Raw genomic sequence first — 19,034 nt, forward strand, 5'->3', positions numbered from 1 at the left:
ATGAAGACGATTGGCTCAGGGCAATGTGACGCAACAGGAACAGGAAGCATTTCAGTGGCCATGTGTTTCAGAGAGGAGTGAATCAAATAGACGGACACGGTGAAACCAATCACAGCGCGAAACTGACAAAGTCAACCAATCAGGACACCGCAACCGCTGTGCGCTACAACAAAGTCTCCCCCGACAACAACAACAGCAATCTTAAGAAGCGTATGCAAAAACCACAACCTGTTTTTAATACATATTCTATAGAAATGAACTCTGCTCAAGCGTCAGTAAGGGTTTATAAAGACATACCTGTGTGGATAGTCGAAGATCATCACGATGTGAGTAACCAACTAAAACTTTATATGTTTATTTATCTGTGTTAGTATTTTCTTAAAACATCTTCAATGTGGTAATATAAAGCTAAGTTCTAGCCATGTACTACTGCTGTAGAATATGTGAGCTGGTTTGTTGTTTACGACCCAAGTTTACGTATGAAGTGCAAAGTGTCTGTTATTATTATAAAGAATATGATTAATGTAATTAGCACGGTAACGCATAGGCTATTTCGATCGTTGAATTGGTGAAGGATATTTGACGCAGTTAATTGCACGTTACAACGCAATACTAGCACTATTATTAAAGTGTAGGTACTGACGGATTTATTTAGTTATTAATAAAAGAGCAAGGCATATTTCATTGTATGTGTAAAGGCCACGATTCACTGGGGAATTTCCATCTAATCCGATTGCTGCCATCGCTCGGGGTCATCGGCTGAACCGAGATGAAGTCGCCCTGTATGAAGCGTGTCTGGCAGCGAGACTAGGGTTACTGAACGCGTACTTTCTTGTTTGTTAATTATACAATTTCATGTCCAAATCTGTGTTTGGCTTCTAATAAATATATTTATTTTACCATAGGTCATCGTCGTTATGGTTGTATTAATTTAATAGAGCACTCGTACATATGTATTTATTTATCTATATATCTATGTGTGTGTGTGTGTGTGTGTGTTATTGTAATTAAACATATGGTTTGTATTAGGTACTGTTTACAAAAGGGAGATATGGATTATTTAGCTTTTGCCACCAGAGGGTTCAGTTGCAGGGCTTGAACAAAGACTAACAAGGCTAACTTACCAGTATACAAAATCATATAGAACTCTTTTCATATAATTGCTGTGGAGATACATACAGTAACATCAAAACATTAGATCTGTGAAAAAGAGCAGCCCCATGTATATGAGATACACGACTATGATTTGAGGAAAACGGAATGAGAGGTAAGAAATAACAGACTGAAACTAAAATATGTATGTAATATTGAAGGAAAGGCTGTTGCCAATGTATGGCAGTGCAGGACGCGGCGGGGCTGCGCTCCTCTGTGCGGCGCCGCCCCTGCTGGGCTCGCTCCCTGTGACGTCGTTTGTCATGTGACTCCTTCTTGCGCTGTGATTGGACACGTGTCCAGCGCGACTTCCTGAAAGTAGCTGTGCTCTGTTGCTTGAAGTCGCATGAAATCGCAAGATATTGGGTTTCGTCCGATATCACAGTGAAATGTCGAGGAAATCCTGGGATGCAGTCAGAGGGAATGGAAATGTCATAGTGTCTCCATGATTTAAGTGTAGGTTTTCATTAAAACACTTGTATCTCCGTTGGCACAGCGGCCAGCAAGGTTGCGGGTCCGACACCCGCTGCTCCTCAGCCCCCGTCCCGACAGAGAGATGTTTTTAATGTATACATTTTATTTATGTTATATATTATACACTAAACTGCATATCATTTCCTGGAGTTCAGTGGTATCAGAGTGGATCTAATTAAGGCGATTCATACGCGTTTTAGCTTCTCTTAATTAGATTTGCTTTCACGGTTCAGGGACGTGAACTAGTAGCAAATGTCACACAAAGCAAAGCAAATCCACTCACTGATATCAGTTACAGTGGATCATTCATCCATCACTATTTATTATGCATTCCATCACTACGTTTATACTATTATGTTTTTCTGTCAGGTTCCAATCTCGATTCGATAAAGTATTTATTAAACTAATTTGTAATTCGCCCTGGATAAGTGCGTCTGCTAAGATATGAATACTACTATTACTACTACTACTAATTATTATTATTATTATTATTATTATTATTATTATTATTATTATTATTATAAGTTTTGCTTACATTTTGTGAAGCATTCAGTGTAAATCCGAGTCAGCCCGCACATGTATCCATTCTGATCAGGATCTGCACTGCTCTCTAACCATTCATAGTTTATGCTTCCGTAGCCATGATCCTGATCAACCTGCCAAATACCTTGAAATGATCCAAATTCCAATCAATGGAGGTTCATATAAATTAATACATGTGTAGCCAAATGTGTTTATTCAATAATGAAAACGTTATCATATTGAACATGACTCTGATCATATTGACCAGTGTAGGTCCAAACACGTTTTAATCATCCAAGCTAAACAAGCTAAATATCAAGCTAAAATAAAAATAAAATGAGTCAACACTTATTTACATATTTACTTATTTACATAACATAACTGACTGGATACTTGTCCAGGTCGATTTCATGAAAATATGGCTTTTCTATTTCATGGAAATTGTGTCATGGCTAGGGCCCGACCGATATATCCGTGCACTGATATTATCGGCCGATATTGCCTTTTACAGAAATATCGGTATCAGCGTACATTGCACCGATAAAGATTTTCAGCGACGCTCCTGTATTTCAGATCAAGTGCTGACGCGCAGCCGCGCCCCTCGCTCTGTGATTGGTTGTTGTAGGTCGGCCTCGTTTTGGGTTTGCAGCCCTACCCTGCAGCAGGTGGGTTAGAGCGGGAGAGCGGGTCCAGGCCGCTGGAGAGACGGCCGAGCTTACGGCAAATTGCTTACCAGTTGCAATGTTGAAAAGTTCATATAATTTACTATTCCCTGTCAATAACATTATAACTGACAGTCACGAAAGAGTGACGGATAGCAAGGCACATTGGTAGTTTAACCCTGAGAGTAGATGTTGTAAGAAGTGCCCACCTGCCAGGCTTTCCAGACGGACGCGTCTCATTTGTGCGAAGTCGAGCTGTATCAGTTCTCAGTTGTTAAAGTACAACCGAGAGGAGGCCTCGACCCATCGGACAGGGAGACTTATTTATTTTCCAAATTTCCATACAATCCATCGTCAGACTTCAGACAAAAATAAATGCATGTTTATGTGGTTTTACGGTAGCTGTTATGTGTATTTACCACCGTATAGATTTTTAAAACTTTTAATTTTCCCCTGGTAGCTAAAGTGATTCTCATGCACAGCGGCGCCGTGTGAAAAAAAGAGAAACACAGGGCTTATAAACCATTAAAAATGTTTTTCTAAAACCCTGTAAACTAATAAAGTATTTTTGAAAGCTTGTGCTGCAGTTGAGTATCCATGGTTTTCGTTAATGTTTATTCTCGTCAAGCCTGAAGATTACTTTATGGCTTTGAAGCACATTTCTATTGACAAGTAAATTAAACCACTTTTCAAAATTATCATTAGGAACTAAAATAAAGAAATTAAGGTAAATCTTTGCTGAAGACTGATGTTTGTTGACTGGACATCACATTTTCCACTCAAATACTGTATTATACATCGCCCTGGATAAGGACGTCTGCTAAGAAATAAATACTATACGCGCATGCGTGTAACCTGACTCCTGGGTTCCCAGAAGGCGCTTCTGGATTGGCTAGATAGTCGTAAAGTCACTCTGTGATTGGGTAACAAATAAAAATCTAGCCATAGTAACGTCCTTGCCATTGGTCAACCCTGCGCATGTTGTGCGGCTGCGCATTGCTTTTCAAAAGCCAGGAAAGACACGATGTAAACAAACCGCACGTGGTTCTTTTCAGCCGAATCTCACAAATCGTTTCCCCATTAATTAATACTTAATAATATATGGCCAGTTTGTTTTCACAGGGTTATTATAATCGCAAGAGACTTATCTTTTTAATTGTATAATACTTCAGACTGGGATTTATTTTTATAAAAGTTCTGAAAGGAAATGCCAACCAGCCTCTAAAAACTAGGGATGATACCGAAAAATTTGACTATTCGTTAACGATGGCCACTATCGACAACAGAATCCAACATTAAATGGATTAAAAAAAAAAAAGATTTAGATTTTATTGTGAAGTCTGTATTCTCTATGTAGCGGTAATGAAGATTGAGGGGAGGGTGGGAGTTATTTATTGTCCGTGATTGGCTGAACTAGAACATAACTTAATAATAGCGCAGATCAATGGGATCGGTGGAATTCTGCAGCTCTGCGCAGAACTGAGGAAATCTGCGCTACAAGAACGCGAAGAGAAGTTCTGCATGGAAATACTTTGACGAAGTAAAAGAAAACACTGTTAAGTGTATAATATGTGCAGTGCAATTAAAATATCGCAAATCTACAGCTGGTATGTCAACCACCTAAAAGCCAAACACCCTTCTGTGACGCCTAGCAATGACAGGAAAGGAAAGAGGAGCAACAAACACATTATTATTATTAATAACTACACACACAGCCAGCTATTGCTGTGTATTATTGACTGGAACTGGAGCGCCCTGCACCTCTTGAGTGGTGGAGCCAAACAGTGGCCGATTTAAGGGAGACACCTCTGTCCCAAGTCCAAGGGTTTCAGTACTGTTGGCACCAATTATGAGGACAGACCGAGCTCTTTTGGGAGAAAATGCGGAGAAGCTGTGTTTTCTGCACTATAACCTGCCACTGCTGAATTGGCAGTATTGAGGACTGAGGAGAACCTGTTTCTGTTTATGTGTGAAATTGATCATATAATGTGTTCTGTGTTCTAATTTATAAACCATGCAAGTTTTCCTTTATATTACATTCTAATTTATACAATTTGTTTTTGCAATGTTTGATTTGTGGTTATTAACTTAACATGAATTATCATCAATAAAGTTCTGTTTATTGTTCAAATGTAAAAATCCTGCCTTCAGTGCATATCTTTGTCTCTTGGAGAGCAATTTGAGGAATCCATGCTAGAAAATGGCTGTTTTGCATACTAACAAAATATGTAAATATTGGCATATATGTTGCTCCGCAATTATCGGTATCAGACCTAAAAAACCTGTATCGTCGGGCTCTAGTCATGGCCTTACCTGACCTAACAGTGTATCACTCTACGCCAGTAATTTAAAACGGGCGCTATCGCTGTAATGTAATGAAGAATTTGCGCCCTGATCCAGTTCTTTTTTTATTTAGCCGTGTGCATTCAATTATGTACACCAGATTGTGTGTTACTTAATGAGTGTAAGTATTATCACATATCTGAGAAAGTCTCGAGTTTCTACAGCACCATATTTATATTTTAAACAAAATTAAAAATGTTTTTACCCCCCCCCTCAGGTGTTACCTCATATCTACCGTGCAATTGGCTCAAGACATCTGCCAATGAAGAACATCAAAATGGTACATTTAGATTCCCACCCCGACCTTCTTATTCCTGTCAACATGCCTGCTGATACTGTGTTTGACAAAGAAGCTCTTTTTAGGTAAAAATTGATTTTAAGTATTCATTTTGAAAAGCTGCTCCACAAGTCTCTTGCATGTGCTTGTTTAGTGAAGATCAAGGAAATGTAACTTTTCAGAATATATATATAAATTAATATGGTGTAAATATACTGAATATATAGTTTGTATTGCCCTGTGTTCTTTAGATGGATCACTGTTGCAAGTGTTGAATGTAATACTGTACCAGATTTGTTCTAATAATAAAAATAAAAATGTATGACAGCCCAGTAACCCCAGCAATGATATATAGACACAATTATAGGCCTACCTATTTTTATAAAGTATTATTTTAATGTCTTTCCAGCGAGCTAAGTATTGAGAATTGGATAATGCCTGTGGTGTATGCAGGGCATTTATCTAATGTTATGTGGCTTCACCCTTATTGGGCACAGCAGATCACAGAGGGAGAGCACAACATGTTTGTGGGGAAAGACTCCTCAACCACAACAATCAGGTAACAGGAAAAAATATCATCCAATGTTAAACTTCACATTTACACATAAAACTTGGGACAAATGAAAGACAAGCTTAAGCAAAGTTGTATATTCTTACATTGTATAGTAAACCTAACAAGTATTGTTTTACAATGTGTACATTATTTCATAAATTTTGCTTACTAAATTATATTGCAGAGCATCATTGTCCTCTGAAATACTGATGTGGTGTATTTGTGTATGTGTGTACAAATGTACACTACCAGTCAAAAGTTTTAGAACACCCACCTTAAATGGTACAAAGGTAAGCCGTAAACTGCCAGAGGTTAAAAAAAAAAAATTTAGCTTACCAAAAACTGAAACATAATGTACATTTCAGAGTTATATACTGTGTTACTACAGCCTCTTAAGTATTATTTGGCAGTGTTACACACAGCTCCTGTGAATAGAAGTTACACTGTATTCCTACAATGCGCACATTGTTTGTGCACAGCGTAAATGTGAGGGGGGGGGGGTATAAAAAAAATATATTTCACATCAGAGAATGCTTCACATCGTTAGAAAGCTGACAGTCTCAGCATTCATGGGATTCCAACTTGGCAAACAACACAACAGTGAAGATTACACATGGGATTAAATATATGCACACGGATTTGGTGCCCAGAGGGGTTTGTCAGCTTAAGGAGTTACATTTTGTTAAACAAACTGATTCCATGATTTATTTTTTTATCTCCAATTGTTTATTTGTTCTATGCTTTAATTTCAGAGTACATTGAGACATTAAACTGCATAAACTTCAATAAAAACTGGAAAAATTTAGGTGTTCTAAATCTTTTGACCTGTAATGTACACAGCAGTGATAAATAAGTACATAGCACTAGATGATAATATATATATATTTTTTTGTATGTCTCAGGGTTACAAGTAAAGATGATTATTTTTTAAGTGATGGTCTCTATGTCCCTCAAGATCAACTGGAAAATAAGAAGTCTTTGAAACTCAATGTTATCACCGTAAACCCAGTGGAAAGTAAACCCAAACAAGAAGACAAAAGTGCGGAGTGTCCCGCTAAAAGAAGTAAATTAGATTCTGCAAGTGCAGCAAAAGACACTGGATCTTTGCCAAGGGAGTCTGTTGCAGATGTTGATTGCCATTTGGAACCAGCAGGGGGAAGCAGATCCACAGCAAGCAGCACAAGCAATGGAGGAAAAGCAAAGCCCAGCGATAAGTCCTCCACATGCTGCTGTTCAAAAACTGAACCTGGCTCAGGAACTGATGACATAAAAACAATGCTTTCAATTATAGATCAAACAGATCCTTACATTCTTGATATTGACCTGGATTTCTTTTCATGCAAGAACCCCTTCAAAGAGATGTATACCCAGGTAATGGCATATCCATCAGCTCCGTTTTCTCAGTATGCGAGACGCTGTTGGTGGTGTGGTCAGGTATAATATATTAATGCAGCACCGGTAGAGTAAATAGACATTACTCAGCTGCAGCAGTAGTGCCAGTGTAATTCTAGATTGTAAAAGTACAAGGAGTCTTGAGAGACAAAAAGACTGCTATTTTAATATTTAATGATTATTGAAAGGTTGCGAGCACTACTATAAATCCCAAAAAATAAATAAGACGTTGGTAGAATATTCTTTGAAACAATAGTAAAGAAAAGAATGTATAGAATTCATGGCTCAATTGGGTTCCATATCAGCCATTCTGCTAAAATTATTTACCATCTGTTTGAAGATTTTTGTGATCATGCTATTGAAAATGTCAGGAGATTTAAAAGGTGAGACAGGCTTCACGTATTTTGTGTTAGACCTAAGTAATGTGCTTTAAAGGCCACATAAATTCAGGAGGAAGGTCTCAAGCAGTCGAAAAAGAGAGTGGTTTATTTACAGCACATAACTATGCTCCTACCTGCCTTGGAAGGCATTATTTGTATTGTTTCATTCAATATTCACTATGATTTACCTTTTTTGTCAGTTTTATTTAATTTTAGTTCTACTTTGTCTATCATACATATATCTAGGCTTAAATGTAAATGGCAAGGCTACTGTTAAATTATGTGTCTGCTCTACTGGGATGTACAAATGCTCATGCAAAAAATAATTTTCATAATCACATTTGTCAGTGGAATGATCAGTTATCATCCACAGGGCAGAACCTAAGACTCCGCTTTTACGTTTATATCCTGTTCTGTCAGTTCAGAATTAGAATTTTCTTATAACGAAAGATAAAACAATTTGGCATTTGAATATATGACTTGTTGCTCATCTCCACACAGCTCCACCATCATACCACATCCCCTGCAATGACTCCAGTTCCAAAAAATATTGTTTTTTATTTCCAGTTCTTTGAAATAGTTATGTTTTACCATAATTAATACAATAAGCTGATTTTTCCTGTTCAGGGGGCATCCACAGACCGATCATATGTTGTCCATAATATTTATTAGCAGTAATTTATATTATTGTAAATGCAAAATGGAAACCATTAAGGACAGTATTGTTTCAAATTCTCATTATCATTGCATGTGTGTATTTTCACTACATAAGCTCTGTTTTGGTTCTCATACATGAGATGTGTTTGAGAAACCAGTATAATGTAAATATTACAGAACATTATTACATTGCAACACACACATATTTTAGTCAGTCAGTAGGTCATTGTGATCCATCAGTACTTTCTATCTACATTTAACCTTCTTTAACATATTGACTTTTTAAAGCCCCCATGGTTATTTAATGTTTCTTTCAAAATGTAGACAGACATTAGTCCTGGGTTTCTTTAAGATGCATACAACGCTGAGGAGAATGATGAATCGCTGAATAAATAAAACAAAACCAACAATAACACTGAAGCAGTTAAAATCTAAACTTAACACCAGAGCTCCTGTGACACATTTTAAATGTAAGTGCTGCTGACGCATTGGCAGTCAGTATAGCGATTAAAATGAGCACAAATACGTTCTAATTCAGAAATCATATATATCCTTGATCGTGTCCCTGTGCTCATGCTGCAGTAGAAATTAAAGTTCTGACTTAACTGGTTTGCCTTTAGCATTACCTGGAAGTACATTCAGAGCCTTAAGTAAAGCAAAATCAGATGCTGTGTGAAATAAAATGTGGCATTCAAACCACCAGTCTCTCCAGCAGACATTCACTTAGTTGGACTTTGGACAAGTTTATTTATTATATTTTAAGTCTGATTCAAGTTTGTTCTTTAAATTGCCATTACTCCATAACTGTCCTACAGTGAGGGAAAAAAGTATTTGATCCCCTGCTGATTTTGTACGTTTGCCCACTGACAAAGAAATGATCAGTCTATAATTTTAATGGTAGGTGTATTTTAACAGTGAGAGACAGAATAACAACAAATAAAATCCAGAAAAATGCATTTCAAAAAAGTTATAAATTGATTTGCATGTTAATGAGGGAAATAAGTATTTGACCCCTTCGACTTAGTACTTGGTGGCAAAACCCTTGTTGGCAATCACAGAGGTCAGACGTTTCTTGTAGTTGGCCACCAGGTTTGCACACATCTCAGGAGGGATTTTGTCCCACTCCTCTTTGCAGATCCTCTCCAAGTCATTAAGGTTTCGAGGCTGACGTTTGGCAACTCGAACCTTCAGCTCCCTCCACAGATTATCTATGGGATTAAGGTCTGGAGACTGGCTAGGCCACTCCAGGACCTTAATGTGCTTCTTCTTGAGCCACTCCTTTGTTGCCTTGGCTGTGTGTTTTGGGTCATTGTCATGCTGGAATACCCATCCACGACCCATTTTCAATGCCCTGGCTGAGGGAAGGAGGTTCTCACCCAAGATTTGACGGTACATGGCCCCGTCCATCGTCCCTTTGATGCGGTGCAGTTGTCCTGTCCCCTTAGCAGAAAAACACCCCCAAAGCATAATGTTTCCACCTCCATGTTTGACGGTGGGGATGGTGTTCTTGGGGTCATTCCTCCTCCTCCTCCAAACACGGCGAGTTGAGTTGATGCCAAAGAGCTCGATTTTGGTCTCATCTGACCACAACACTTTCACCCAGTTCTCTGAATCATTCAGATGTTCATTGGCAAACTTCAGACGGGCCTGTACATGTGCTTTCTTGAGCAGGGGGACCTTGCGGGTGCTGCAGGATTTCAGTCCTTTACGGCGTAGTGTGTTACCAATTGTTTTCTTGGTGACTATGGTCCCAGCTGCCTTGAGATCATTAACAAGATCCTCCCGTGTAGTTCTGGGCTGATTCCTCACCGTTCTCATGATCATTGAAACTCCACGAGGTGAGATCTTGCATGGAGCCCCAGACCGAGGGAGACTGACAGTTATTTTGTGTTTCTTCCATTTGCGAATAATCGCACCAACTGTTGTCACCTTCTCACCAAGCTGCTTGGCGATGGTCTTGTAGCCCATTCCAGCCTTGTGTAGGTCTACAATCTTGTCCCTGACATCCTTGGACAGCTCTTTGGTCTTGGCCATGGTGGAGAGTTTGGAATCTGATTGATTGATTGCTTCTGTGGACAGGTGTCTTTTATACAGGTAACGAGCCGAGATTAGGAGCACTCCCTTTAAGAGAGTGCTCCTAATCTCGGCTCGTTACCTGTATAAAAGACACCTGGGAGCCAGAAATCTTGCTGATTGATAGGGGATCAAATACTTATTTCCCTCATTAACATGCAAATCAATTTATAACTTTTTTGAAATGCGTTTTTCTGGATTTTTTTGTTGTTATTCTGTCTCTCACTGTTAAAATACACCTACCATTAAAATGATAGACTGATCATTTCTTTGTCAGTGGGCAAAATCAAAAATCAGCAAGGGATCAAATACTTTTTTTTCTCACTGTATGTTGTATTTAGCATTAGGTATGGGCTAAATATACAAAATGCATTTCCATAAGTAAAAGCCAGATTGTTTTTTTTTTTTAAGGACAGTTAATACACACTCACATACATATATATAATTAAGCTCTTCAATTTGAGGACTACTACTTCATGTTAAATCTGTCTGTATTTGCAGTTGTTAAAGAACAGGGAATTTAGTTTAGTTTTTTAGTCTAAATTATTTCTCATTTTGTGGTATTCTCTTTAGGAGGAATATAATCTTATGCAAGAACTTTACAGTTTCCATAAACCTGCTGAAGATCTAGATGAGGTAATGTATGTTTTGTGAATTCGACTTAGGGACAGATTTGAATGAAAGATGTGATCCACACGCTAATAACATACTACAAACCTGTACTTCATAGCAGTTACATTTATGAGCAGAATAAAGAAACTGTGCCACTGACTACAGGTTTGTAGTTTTAAATTTGCAAAGGGGTCAGAGTATTAATTTAATCCCAGCCTTAATATCATGCACAGTTGTAATTGTATTATTGAAGGGCTAATATAAACCCCAAGAGCAGAAGAGATGGGTAGCAATAAACTGTAGCATGAAAGCCTGGACATCTTCAATAAGACAATTTAAAATATGAATCATTAAAAATTGCACTACAATAAAAAAAGAAGAAAAGAATCAATCCTGATAGGTATGTAATGTTCTTTTGTATAAAATCATGAGGTTTATATCAGTCCTTTAATATGTAAATTAGCAGGAACTACTTGTTAAGTATGTGGTAATTGTAAGATGACATGCCTTGCCTAAATTTTCAAAGCTGACATTTTTTTAAATGCTAATCAGCGAAAGACTCTCTAAAAAATGTAATTGGATACCATTTCTGGGGCCCCCGGGATCTAAATGAAATGCAACTAAAACGAAAAAGGAAAAATCAGAATAAAGTGTAGATTTCTAAGTATATTAACATGAAAAGGTAAAATGTATACATCACAAATGAAAATGTATGAAGGTATCTTTTTCAATTTTTTCAGAAACTTTTCTCGCCATATTATCCCCACTAGCCGGCTGTATATATACTCTAGGCAAACTCTCGCACAACTAAAGCAGTGTATCGCTGTTAGATTTACCTTTTCCCCATTCAGTTTGAATTATTTTACAGAAAGAGCACATTCATGATAAACATTATTGTAGTCTCTGGTAAGTTTTGTATTTCTTCTGTGCAGGAAGAACTGCAGGACTGTGTGGAAAAACGAGTCCGTCAGCTCGAAGACTTGGAAGCGGCTTTTGCAGACTTTGTTGAAGATGATAGTGAGGAAACACTGAACAGATGGGCAGCAAACCCTGGGTATTTATTATTTATCATTATTTATTTATATACTACTAATTTCCAAATTATATTTTCTGAAGAGTCACTGTACCAAGAAATGTTGTGTTGTTTTGTAACACGATGCCCAGTGACTCAAACAATTTACTTGACCCCTCATATGCCAATACTCTTGGATGAGTTGCCTTAACATGGGTCAGGCAATAACACATGATAGAATTGCATTTCCTCCACTGTATGAAAGTGTGATCTGTAATGAAGTATTGAAGAAATACATAAATACAGAACACTGCCCTATACAGTGTTATGGAAATCTCATGGTTACAAATCCAAAGCAGTCCATAAACTTACATAAACTTTTTTTTTTTTTGCAATTTTGTTGATTCATTGTTTGAAACTTACACTCCAGCCTACATTTTTTCAAGGGTTATCAGGTTGTCCTTTCTTGTACTGGCATTTGAGTATAATGTCATTGGTTTCATTATAGATTTGGTAAAGTTAGTAAGCATGAAAGAAATGTGAAGATTATATCTGCTATAATAAGATCTCATTGCGAAAACTGGTTTCAATTTTGATCATCATATTAAAAAAAGGACATTGCTGCCAGGGAAAGTGTAATAATTGGAGAGAAGAATTATGACCAGAATAACACCTGGTCTCAAAGGAGCACATGCCCAGCTCAATCAGTTCTGAACAGTGAAAATTGCAGGGATATTTCGCTGAAGTTTTCAGAATCCTCAAAGGTATTGACAAAGTCATTGCAACTGACTACTTCAAGCTTAACGAAAGAAGGCCACAAGTGAAAATGAAGAGGAGGTACATTTAGGGCTGAAAATACAAGGCCCTTTACACAGAGAGATGTGTGTATCTGGAAAAAAACAACTACCCAGCCACGAACTACGGTTCATTCTTTCTGGAATCCTTCAGGATAAGGCTGGATGATATTCTGTGATTGATTAGTTAATGACAACTAAATTAACAATATAGGCAGAATGAGCTCTTTTTATTGTTAAGTTGTCTATTTTATGAGTATAACTGAATAATGTTTTTTTTCTTTTTTTTTTTTCTCATGTATTTATAGGGTGAGTCCTTTACCGATAGTTAATAACAAAGTTGCATTACATATAGGGCCCTGTGTTTTACACAAGCAACGCAGGCTGCAATTAATTGTGGTAATGTAGTCTACTTATTGATAAAAAATGTCCTGCATATGCATACAATTTTACAATGCTCTGATTTTGCTTGCAGAATGAAAACACTTGTCAAGCTTGTGCATAGCCTGCAAAGTAGAATGGAGTCCCCGGACTATGAAATGGTAAGCGTAAGCTTTTGTGAAAACATAAATGGACAGTTTTTCTTTTCTTTTATTAGATTTTGTTAATATGTGAAGAGCAGTCTACTGAAAAATATACATCACACATGATTATATTAAACATTGTTTCATTGACGTGTACATTTTTAATTTCAAATCCAGGTTTTTCTTCTTGAATGTTACTGGTCTAATGCAGTCACTCTCGGGAGATTCATTTGCCTTCATGCACGAGATGTATCCTTGAGTATGCAGACCGTGTCGGACGTCACTCAGAGCCCAAGAGAAAGTGCCTTTCGACAAATGTTGATTTGTTGAAGTTTCACCAGTAGCTCCAAGAGACTTGCCACATAAAACATTATCTATAATAGAGAAAAATATCACACTTTGAAAGTGATTGCATTAGAAGTATACATTTAAAAACATCACTGTGTGAAAACCACACAAAAAAGATTGCAGACATTACATTAATAGCTGAATGTGTTGCTATAAACTTAATACACACATATACACTCACCTAAAGGATTATTAGGAACACCTGTTCAATTTCTCATTAATGCAATTATCTAACCAACCAATCACATGGCAGTTGCTTCAATGCATTTAGGGGTGTGGTCCTGGTCAAGACAATCTCCTGAACTCCAAACTGAATGTCTGAATGGGAAAGAAAGGTGATTTAAGCAATTTTGAGCGTGGCATGGTTGTTGGTGCCAGACGGGCCGGTCTGAGTATTTCACAATCTGCTCAGTTACTGGGATTTTCACGCACAACCATTTCTAGGGTTTACAAAGAATGGTGTGAAAAGGGAAAAACATCCAGTATGCGGCAGTCCTGTGGGCGAAAATGCCTTGTTGATGCTAGAGGTCAGAGGAGAATGGGCCGACTGATTCAAGCTGATAGAAGAGCAACTTTGACTGAAATAACCACTCGTTACAACCGAGGTATGCAGCAAAGCATTTGTGAAGCCACAACACGTACAACCTTGAGGCGGATGGGCTACAACAGCAGAAGACCCCACTGGGTACCACTCATCTCCACTACAAATAGGAAAAAGAGGCTACAATTTGCACAAGCTCACCAAAATTGGACAGTTGAAGACTGGAAAAATGTTGCCTGGTCTGATGAGTCTCGATTTCTGTTGAGACATTCAGATGGTAGAGTCAGAATTTGGCGTAAACAGAATGAGAACATGGATCCATCATGCCTTGTTACCACTGTGCAGGCTGGTGGTGGTGGTGTAATGGTGTGGGGGATGTTTTCTTGGCACACTTTAGGCCACTTTTATGTGCCAATTGGGCATCGTTTAAATGCCACGGCCTACCTGAGCATTGTTTCTGACCATGTCCATCCCTTTATGACCACCATGTACCCATCCTCTGATGGCTACTTCCAGCAGGATAATGCACCATGTCACAAAGGTCGAATCATTTCAAATTGGTTTCTTGAACATGACAATGAGTTCACTGTACTAAACTGGCCCCCACAGTCACCAGATCTCAACCCAATAGAGCATCTTTGGGATGTGGTGGAACGGGAGCTTCGTGCCCTGGATGTGCATCCCACAAATCTCCATCAACTGCAAGATGCTATCCTATCAATATGGGCCAACATTTCTAAAGAATGCTTTCAGCACCTTGTTGAATCAATGCCACGTAGAATTAAGGCAGTTCTGAAGGCGAAAGGGGGTCAAACACAGTATTAGTATGGTGTTCCTAATAATCCTTTAGGTGAGTGTATATGTATTTTTTTTTTCCCTTACACTTTTTCTTTCTTCCTCTCCTCTCTTTTTTAATAACTTAGGTTCACCAGGCAGGTTTGACATGTGATTACTCAGAGCTGCCACATCATATTAGCACCGAAGAAGAGATTGATGGACTGATGGAGGCTGTAAATATCTTATTGAAATCGTTGCCAAAGCCAACTTTGGTAACTATGTCAAGGTAGCCTAAATCCTCACAAATGTATAATCTATTGTAAATATTTATTTATGTGAGAAAATGTGTTGATTCCTTTACAAGTATTTTAGTTAAAATATGATTGTTTAAAAAATGTAATTAAATAATAGTAGTAGTAGTAGTAGTAGTAGTAGTAGTAGTAGTAGTAGTAGTACAATATCAATACTGACACAACATTTGCATCACACATGATTATATTAAACATTGTCCCAGGGACAGGGACAAGTCTTTTAAAATTTATCCTTTCATACTGAGTTAAAAAAAAAAAAAAGGAATCAAAACACAAAACAGCTTGTAAGGAATGGCTATAATACACATTGGGTGAGACCAGATCAAAACTTTGACCTACCTGTGAATTGTTCAGTGTAAAAACCTGTATCATATTGCTCGTAATTTATTGTCTGAAGCCAGTTTCTACTACTTACCAATCAAAATGCGATTTTCACAGGTATGTCAAAGTTAGATTTGGTCTAGCCCATTGCATGGTGCACAAACTGCCAGAGCATTACAATTATGGTACTGTATGAATGTAAAGTTCATCATTGTTTTTTAAACTCTTTTCTAATCTAATTATCCAGTGATTCTAGCTTGGTTATTATACAGTTGTGAACTACCATTTCTGTAACTTTAACTAAAGTGTTACCCATCAGGGTTTCCTGCAGCCCACCTGACCAAACATCGGTGCCTCCTGGCCAAACAAATACATCAAATTGTGAATATTGAATAGAAATAGTGAAATACTGAAGTACACATGCTTGCCCTCCTGCTCTTGTTTGCTATGGCACAAAAATAAAACACTCGTTTGCTACGGCTAAACCCTCCACTCTCATTTGCCATGTCTATACCCCCCAAGTTCGACAATCCACTAGCACTCCCCCCATTCAACAATCTGATAGCACTCCTCCCAGTCAACAATGCAATAACAGGCTGCCATGACTATGCTAATTTCTGGGGGGAACCCTGCCCACACTTTCATGTTCCAGAACACTTTTAAGATTCCATTGAAGGCAATTAAAGACAAAGCTGTAGTTTTTTAAAAGACTTCTTCCTATTTCAGATCTAGTATGGATGACTATTGCCCTACTGAACAAGTGAACTCCATCCAGAACAGAGTACTTGGCATGCTGAAGTCATTGTATGGCTCCATAGATATCCACAAGGAATATGAAACACAACCTGACTCATCATCATGAAAAGCACGTCTTTGGGGCGAAATAGACTGATGTTTTCCAATGCCAGAGGATTGCAATTTGGCAACTTTCTGTTTAAGTATTAATTTATGGTTCCACCCAACTGAGTGATGTGAATGTGATTAGAAAACAACCTCTTTGATTCTTTGATATCCTAGCATGTTGTGTTTTTGCTATTTTAGAGATGGTGCAGTGAATGATTTTTGATTGCACACTGGAAGGAATCACTTGAGACCAATTGAATTCTAGGCATAAATGCACAATGTTTATTGTGAAAATGATCATTTATATATTTTCTGAATTTGTTTATTTTTACTAAGCATTGTGTGTCAGTGGAAATTCAGTTGTTTGGAAGAAGGATGTAACATAAGAAAAAAATAGTAATTCTGTACCCAAGGACATAAGTCACATGATGTTTGGTGTCCTTTATGTGCTTTGTCTCACCCTGTTTTCAATCAGCTACTAAACAGTTTTTTGTTTTTAGTTTTTTCCCCTGTTTGCTACCTTGTGCTGGACAATTGACATGAAATTTGAATTTGTTGTACCCAGATTGATGAATTGCAGAAGCATACTTATTTTGAAATGGAAAATGAAAGTAGGGTTTTGTAACCCACCGCCCAAATAATGTATTTTCTGTATGTAAAGGTTAAGAGGGAAGGCTGTGTTACACTGTGTGGGTGTTAAACTCAAATCCCAAGAGAGCTTTTCTATTGGGGAGCAATCAAACTTTAAACTCAAGTTCACACTGCTCTAAAGCAAACTAGTTGCATCGTTTTTAATGTTTGTTTTTATAAACATAAAACTATATCTTTATTTTCTGTACAGTGTTAGTTAGGTTATTTAGTTATGTTAATAGGTTGTGGAATCTAAAATAAATATAGTTATTTGCTGTTTATTTATGTTTGTTTGTGTGCTTGTATTTCTGACACGTTACATTTATGAAGCCTGATTTTTTTTCTGGATACGGCAGGAATTGTCTTCCAAAAGTTGAAAATGTAATCCTCAAATGTGGATTGCAGTCACTGCAAGAAAGCTTGTTTGCATGTCACCGAAAGGCCTGGACCAGCTGGCAAGGTAATTAGTTGCACGCAACCAGTCTTACTGGATCAGGACACATTTTGAAGTCGGGGTAGACCGGTTCACTGAATTCTTCCAGATACAGAAAAGGTTTCCTGTGTCATCATTCAAGACATGAAAACAAGCACCAGCAAAATGTTGTTTTAGGTAAACATCGTATTCAAATGTACATATGTCAAATTGATGTGTTTTTTAAATTTTTTGTACCAGTTCATTTGAACTCCGTGAACCCATCTAATTTTGATGTGCCCTGCAAAGCCCCCCCTCTCAGATGCAACCCCTCACCCCCCCATATCGCCATGCTTACATTAATGCAATACAGGAGGGGGAGCCAGTGAGCACTGAGCAGTGTTGTTTTTAGAATCTGATTTCTGTTAGTTATTGTGATTATTAGATATTGGATTTAAATTAGTTATTACAGTTAACTAAATATGATTTTAGTTATCTTTCAAGTTGAGAAAGGCCCCTCCCCTCTTGGGTGCAATGTCGTTACCATGGGACCTTGGTGAACATGTCACTCACACAGCCCTCCCTGTTGAAATCAGTTGAGTTAAAATAACTTGTGTAATTCCAAACACAAACATGCATTGATCAAATATTGTATTTAATGTATTTCTATTTTGTTATAATTCGACATTATTTTACAGTTATATAGAATAGAATATAGGGCTGAGCGATATGGCCAAAATAAAATATTGCGGTATTGTTCACATTTTTGACGGTATGACGGTATTTTTTAATGGCCATTTTATACTGTTCATAAAGAAAAAATAATAGGACACAACTGACATTGAAATACGTTTGCTGTTCTGTGTCAGTTGTCGTGAAACCAAATCATGTCCACACTATCAACGACGCACCTTTCTTTGGGACAGATTCACTGGGGTCAATTTGTGAAGTTTCACCCGCACTTCTCTCCTCCATCTCGTCTTTCATTCCTTGTGCACTGATCACATTTGTTTGTTTGTGTCAACACACAATACACATGGAATGTATTTTCGATATCTGGCTGAGGCGCATTCATTCCAGAACAAGGGTCGCGTTCGAGAAGCGCAGCTCTGCGCAGAGATTCAGAGATGCGCGTTACTGCAGGGCTTCTGCGTGACGCCACTAAGACCCAGCCACAGAAATCTGCGCAGACTCGCACAGCGCAGCGCAGCTCTGAGAAACTGCTGCGGGAGGCGAGCTGTGGCTGTGAGACACAAGATTATGCAGAAATCAAGAGGGACGTGTTAAGCTGAATGAAAACTCCTTGTTAGCGGAGGCGAATGTCAACTTTCATTATAAAATGAAACTGAACAGCATTGTCAAAACCATAGATATCGAATTCTCGATCGACACTTGTCAATGCTTTATTAAATAATTACACCTAT

General features: G+C 37.9%; 1 protein-coding gene across 3 annotated transcripts; it reads left to right on the forward strand.

Moving 5' to 3' along the window:
- The first annotated feature begins 158 nt into the window (after nt 1-158).
- On the forward strand, nt 159-17,479 carry c2h5orf22 (chromosome 2 C5orf22 homolog). 3 transcript variants are annotated; one of them, XM_066722287.1, is made up of 9 exons: nt 159-326; nt 5,371-5,516; nt 5,840-5,989; nt 6,886-7,354; nt 11,059-11,121; nt 12,030-12,151; nt 13,379-13,445; nt 15,240-15,365; nt 16,452-16,508. In XM_066722287.1, exons 1-9 carry the CDS (start codon nt 213-215, stop codon nt 16,455-16,457), a joined length of 1,263 nt encoding a protein of 420 aa, XP_066578384.1. In that variant the 5' UTR covers nt 159-212; the 3' UTR covers nt 16,458-16,508. The 3 variants fall into 3 exon arrangements, with proteins under 3 accessions (XP_066578384.1, XP_066578377.1, XP_066578371.1); XM_066722274.1 differs by having other exon boundaries at nt 160-326; nt 15,240-15,379; nt 16,452-17,479; XM_066722280.1 differs by lacking the exon at nt 11,059-11,121 and having other exon boundaries at nt 15,240-15,379; nt 16,452-17,479.
- The last annotated feature ends 1,555 nt before the right edge of the window (nt 17,480-19,034 follow it).

Source organism: Amia ocellicauda, chromosome 2 (genome assembly GCF_036373705.1).
Source record: "Amia ocellicauda isolate fAmiCal2 chromosome 2, fAmiCal2.hap1, whole genome shotgun sequence".
NCBI classification, from domain to species: Eukaryota; Metazoa; Chordata; class Actinopteri; order Amiiformes; family Amiidae; genus Amia; species Amia ocellicauda.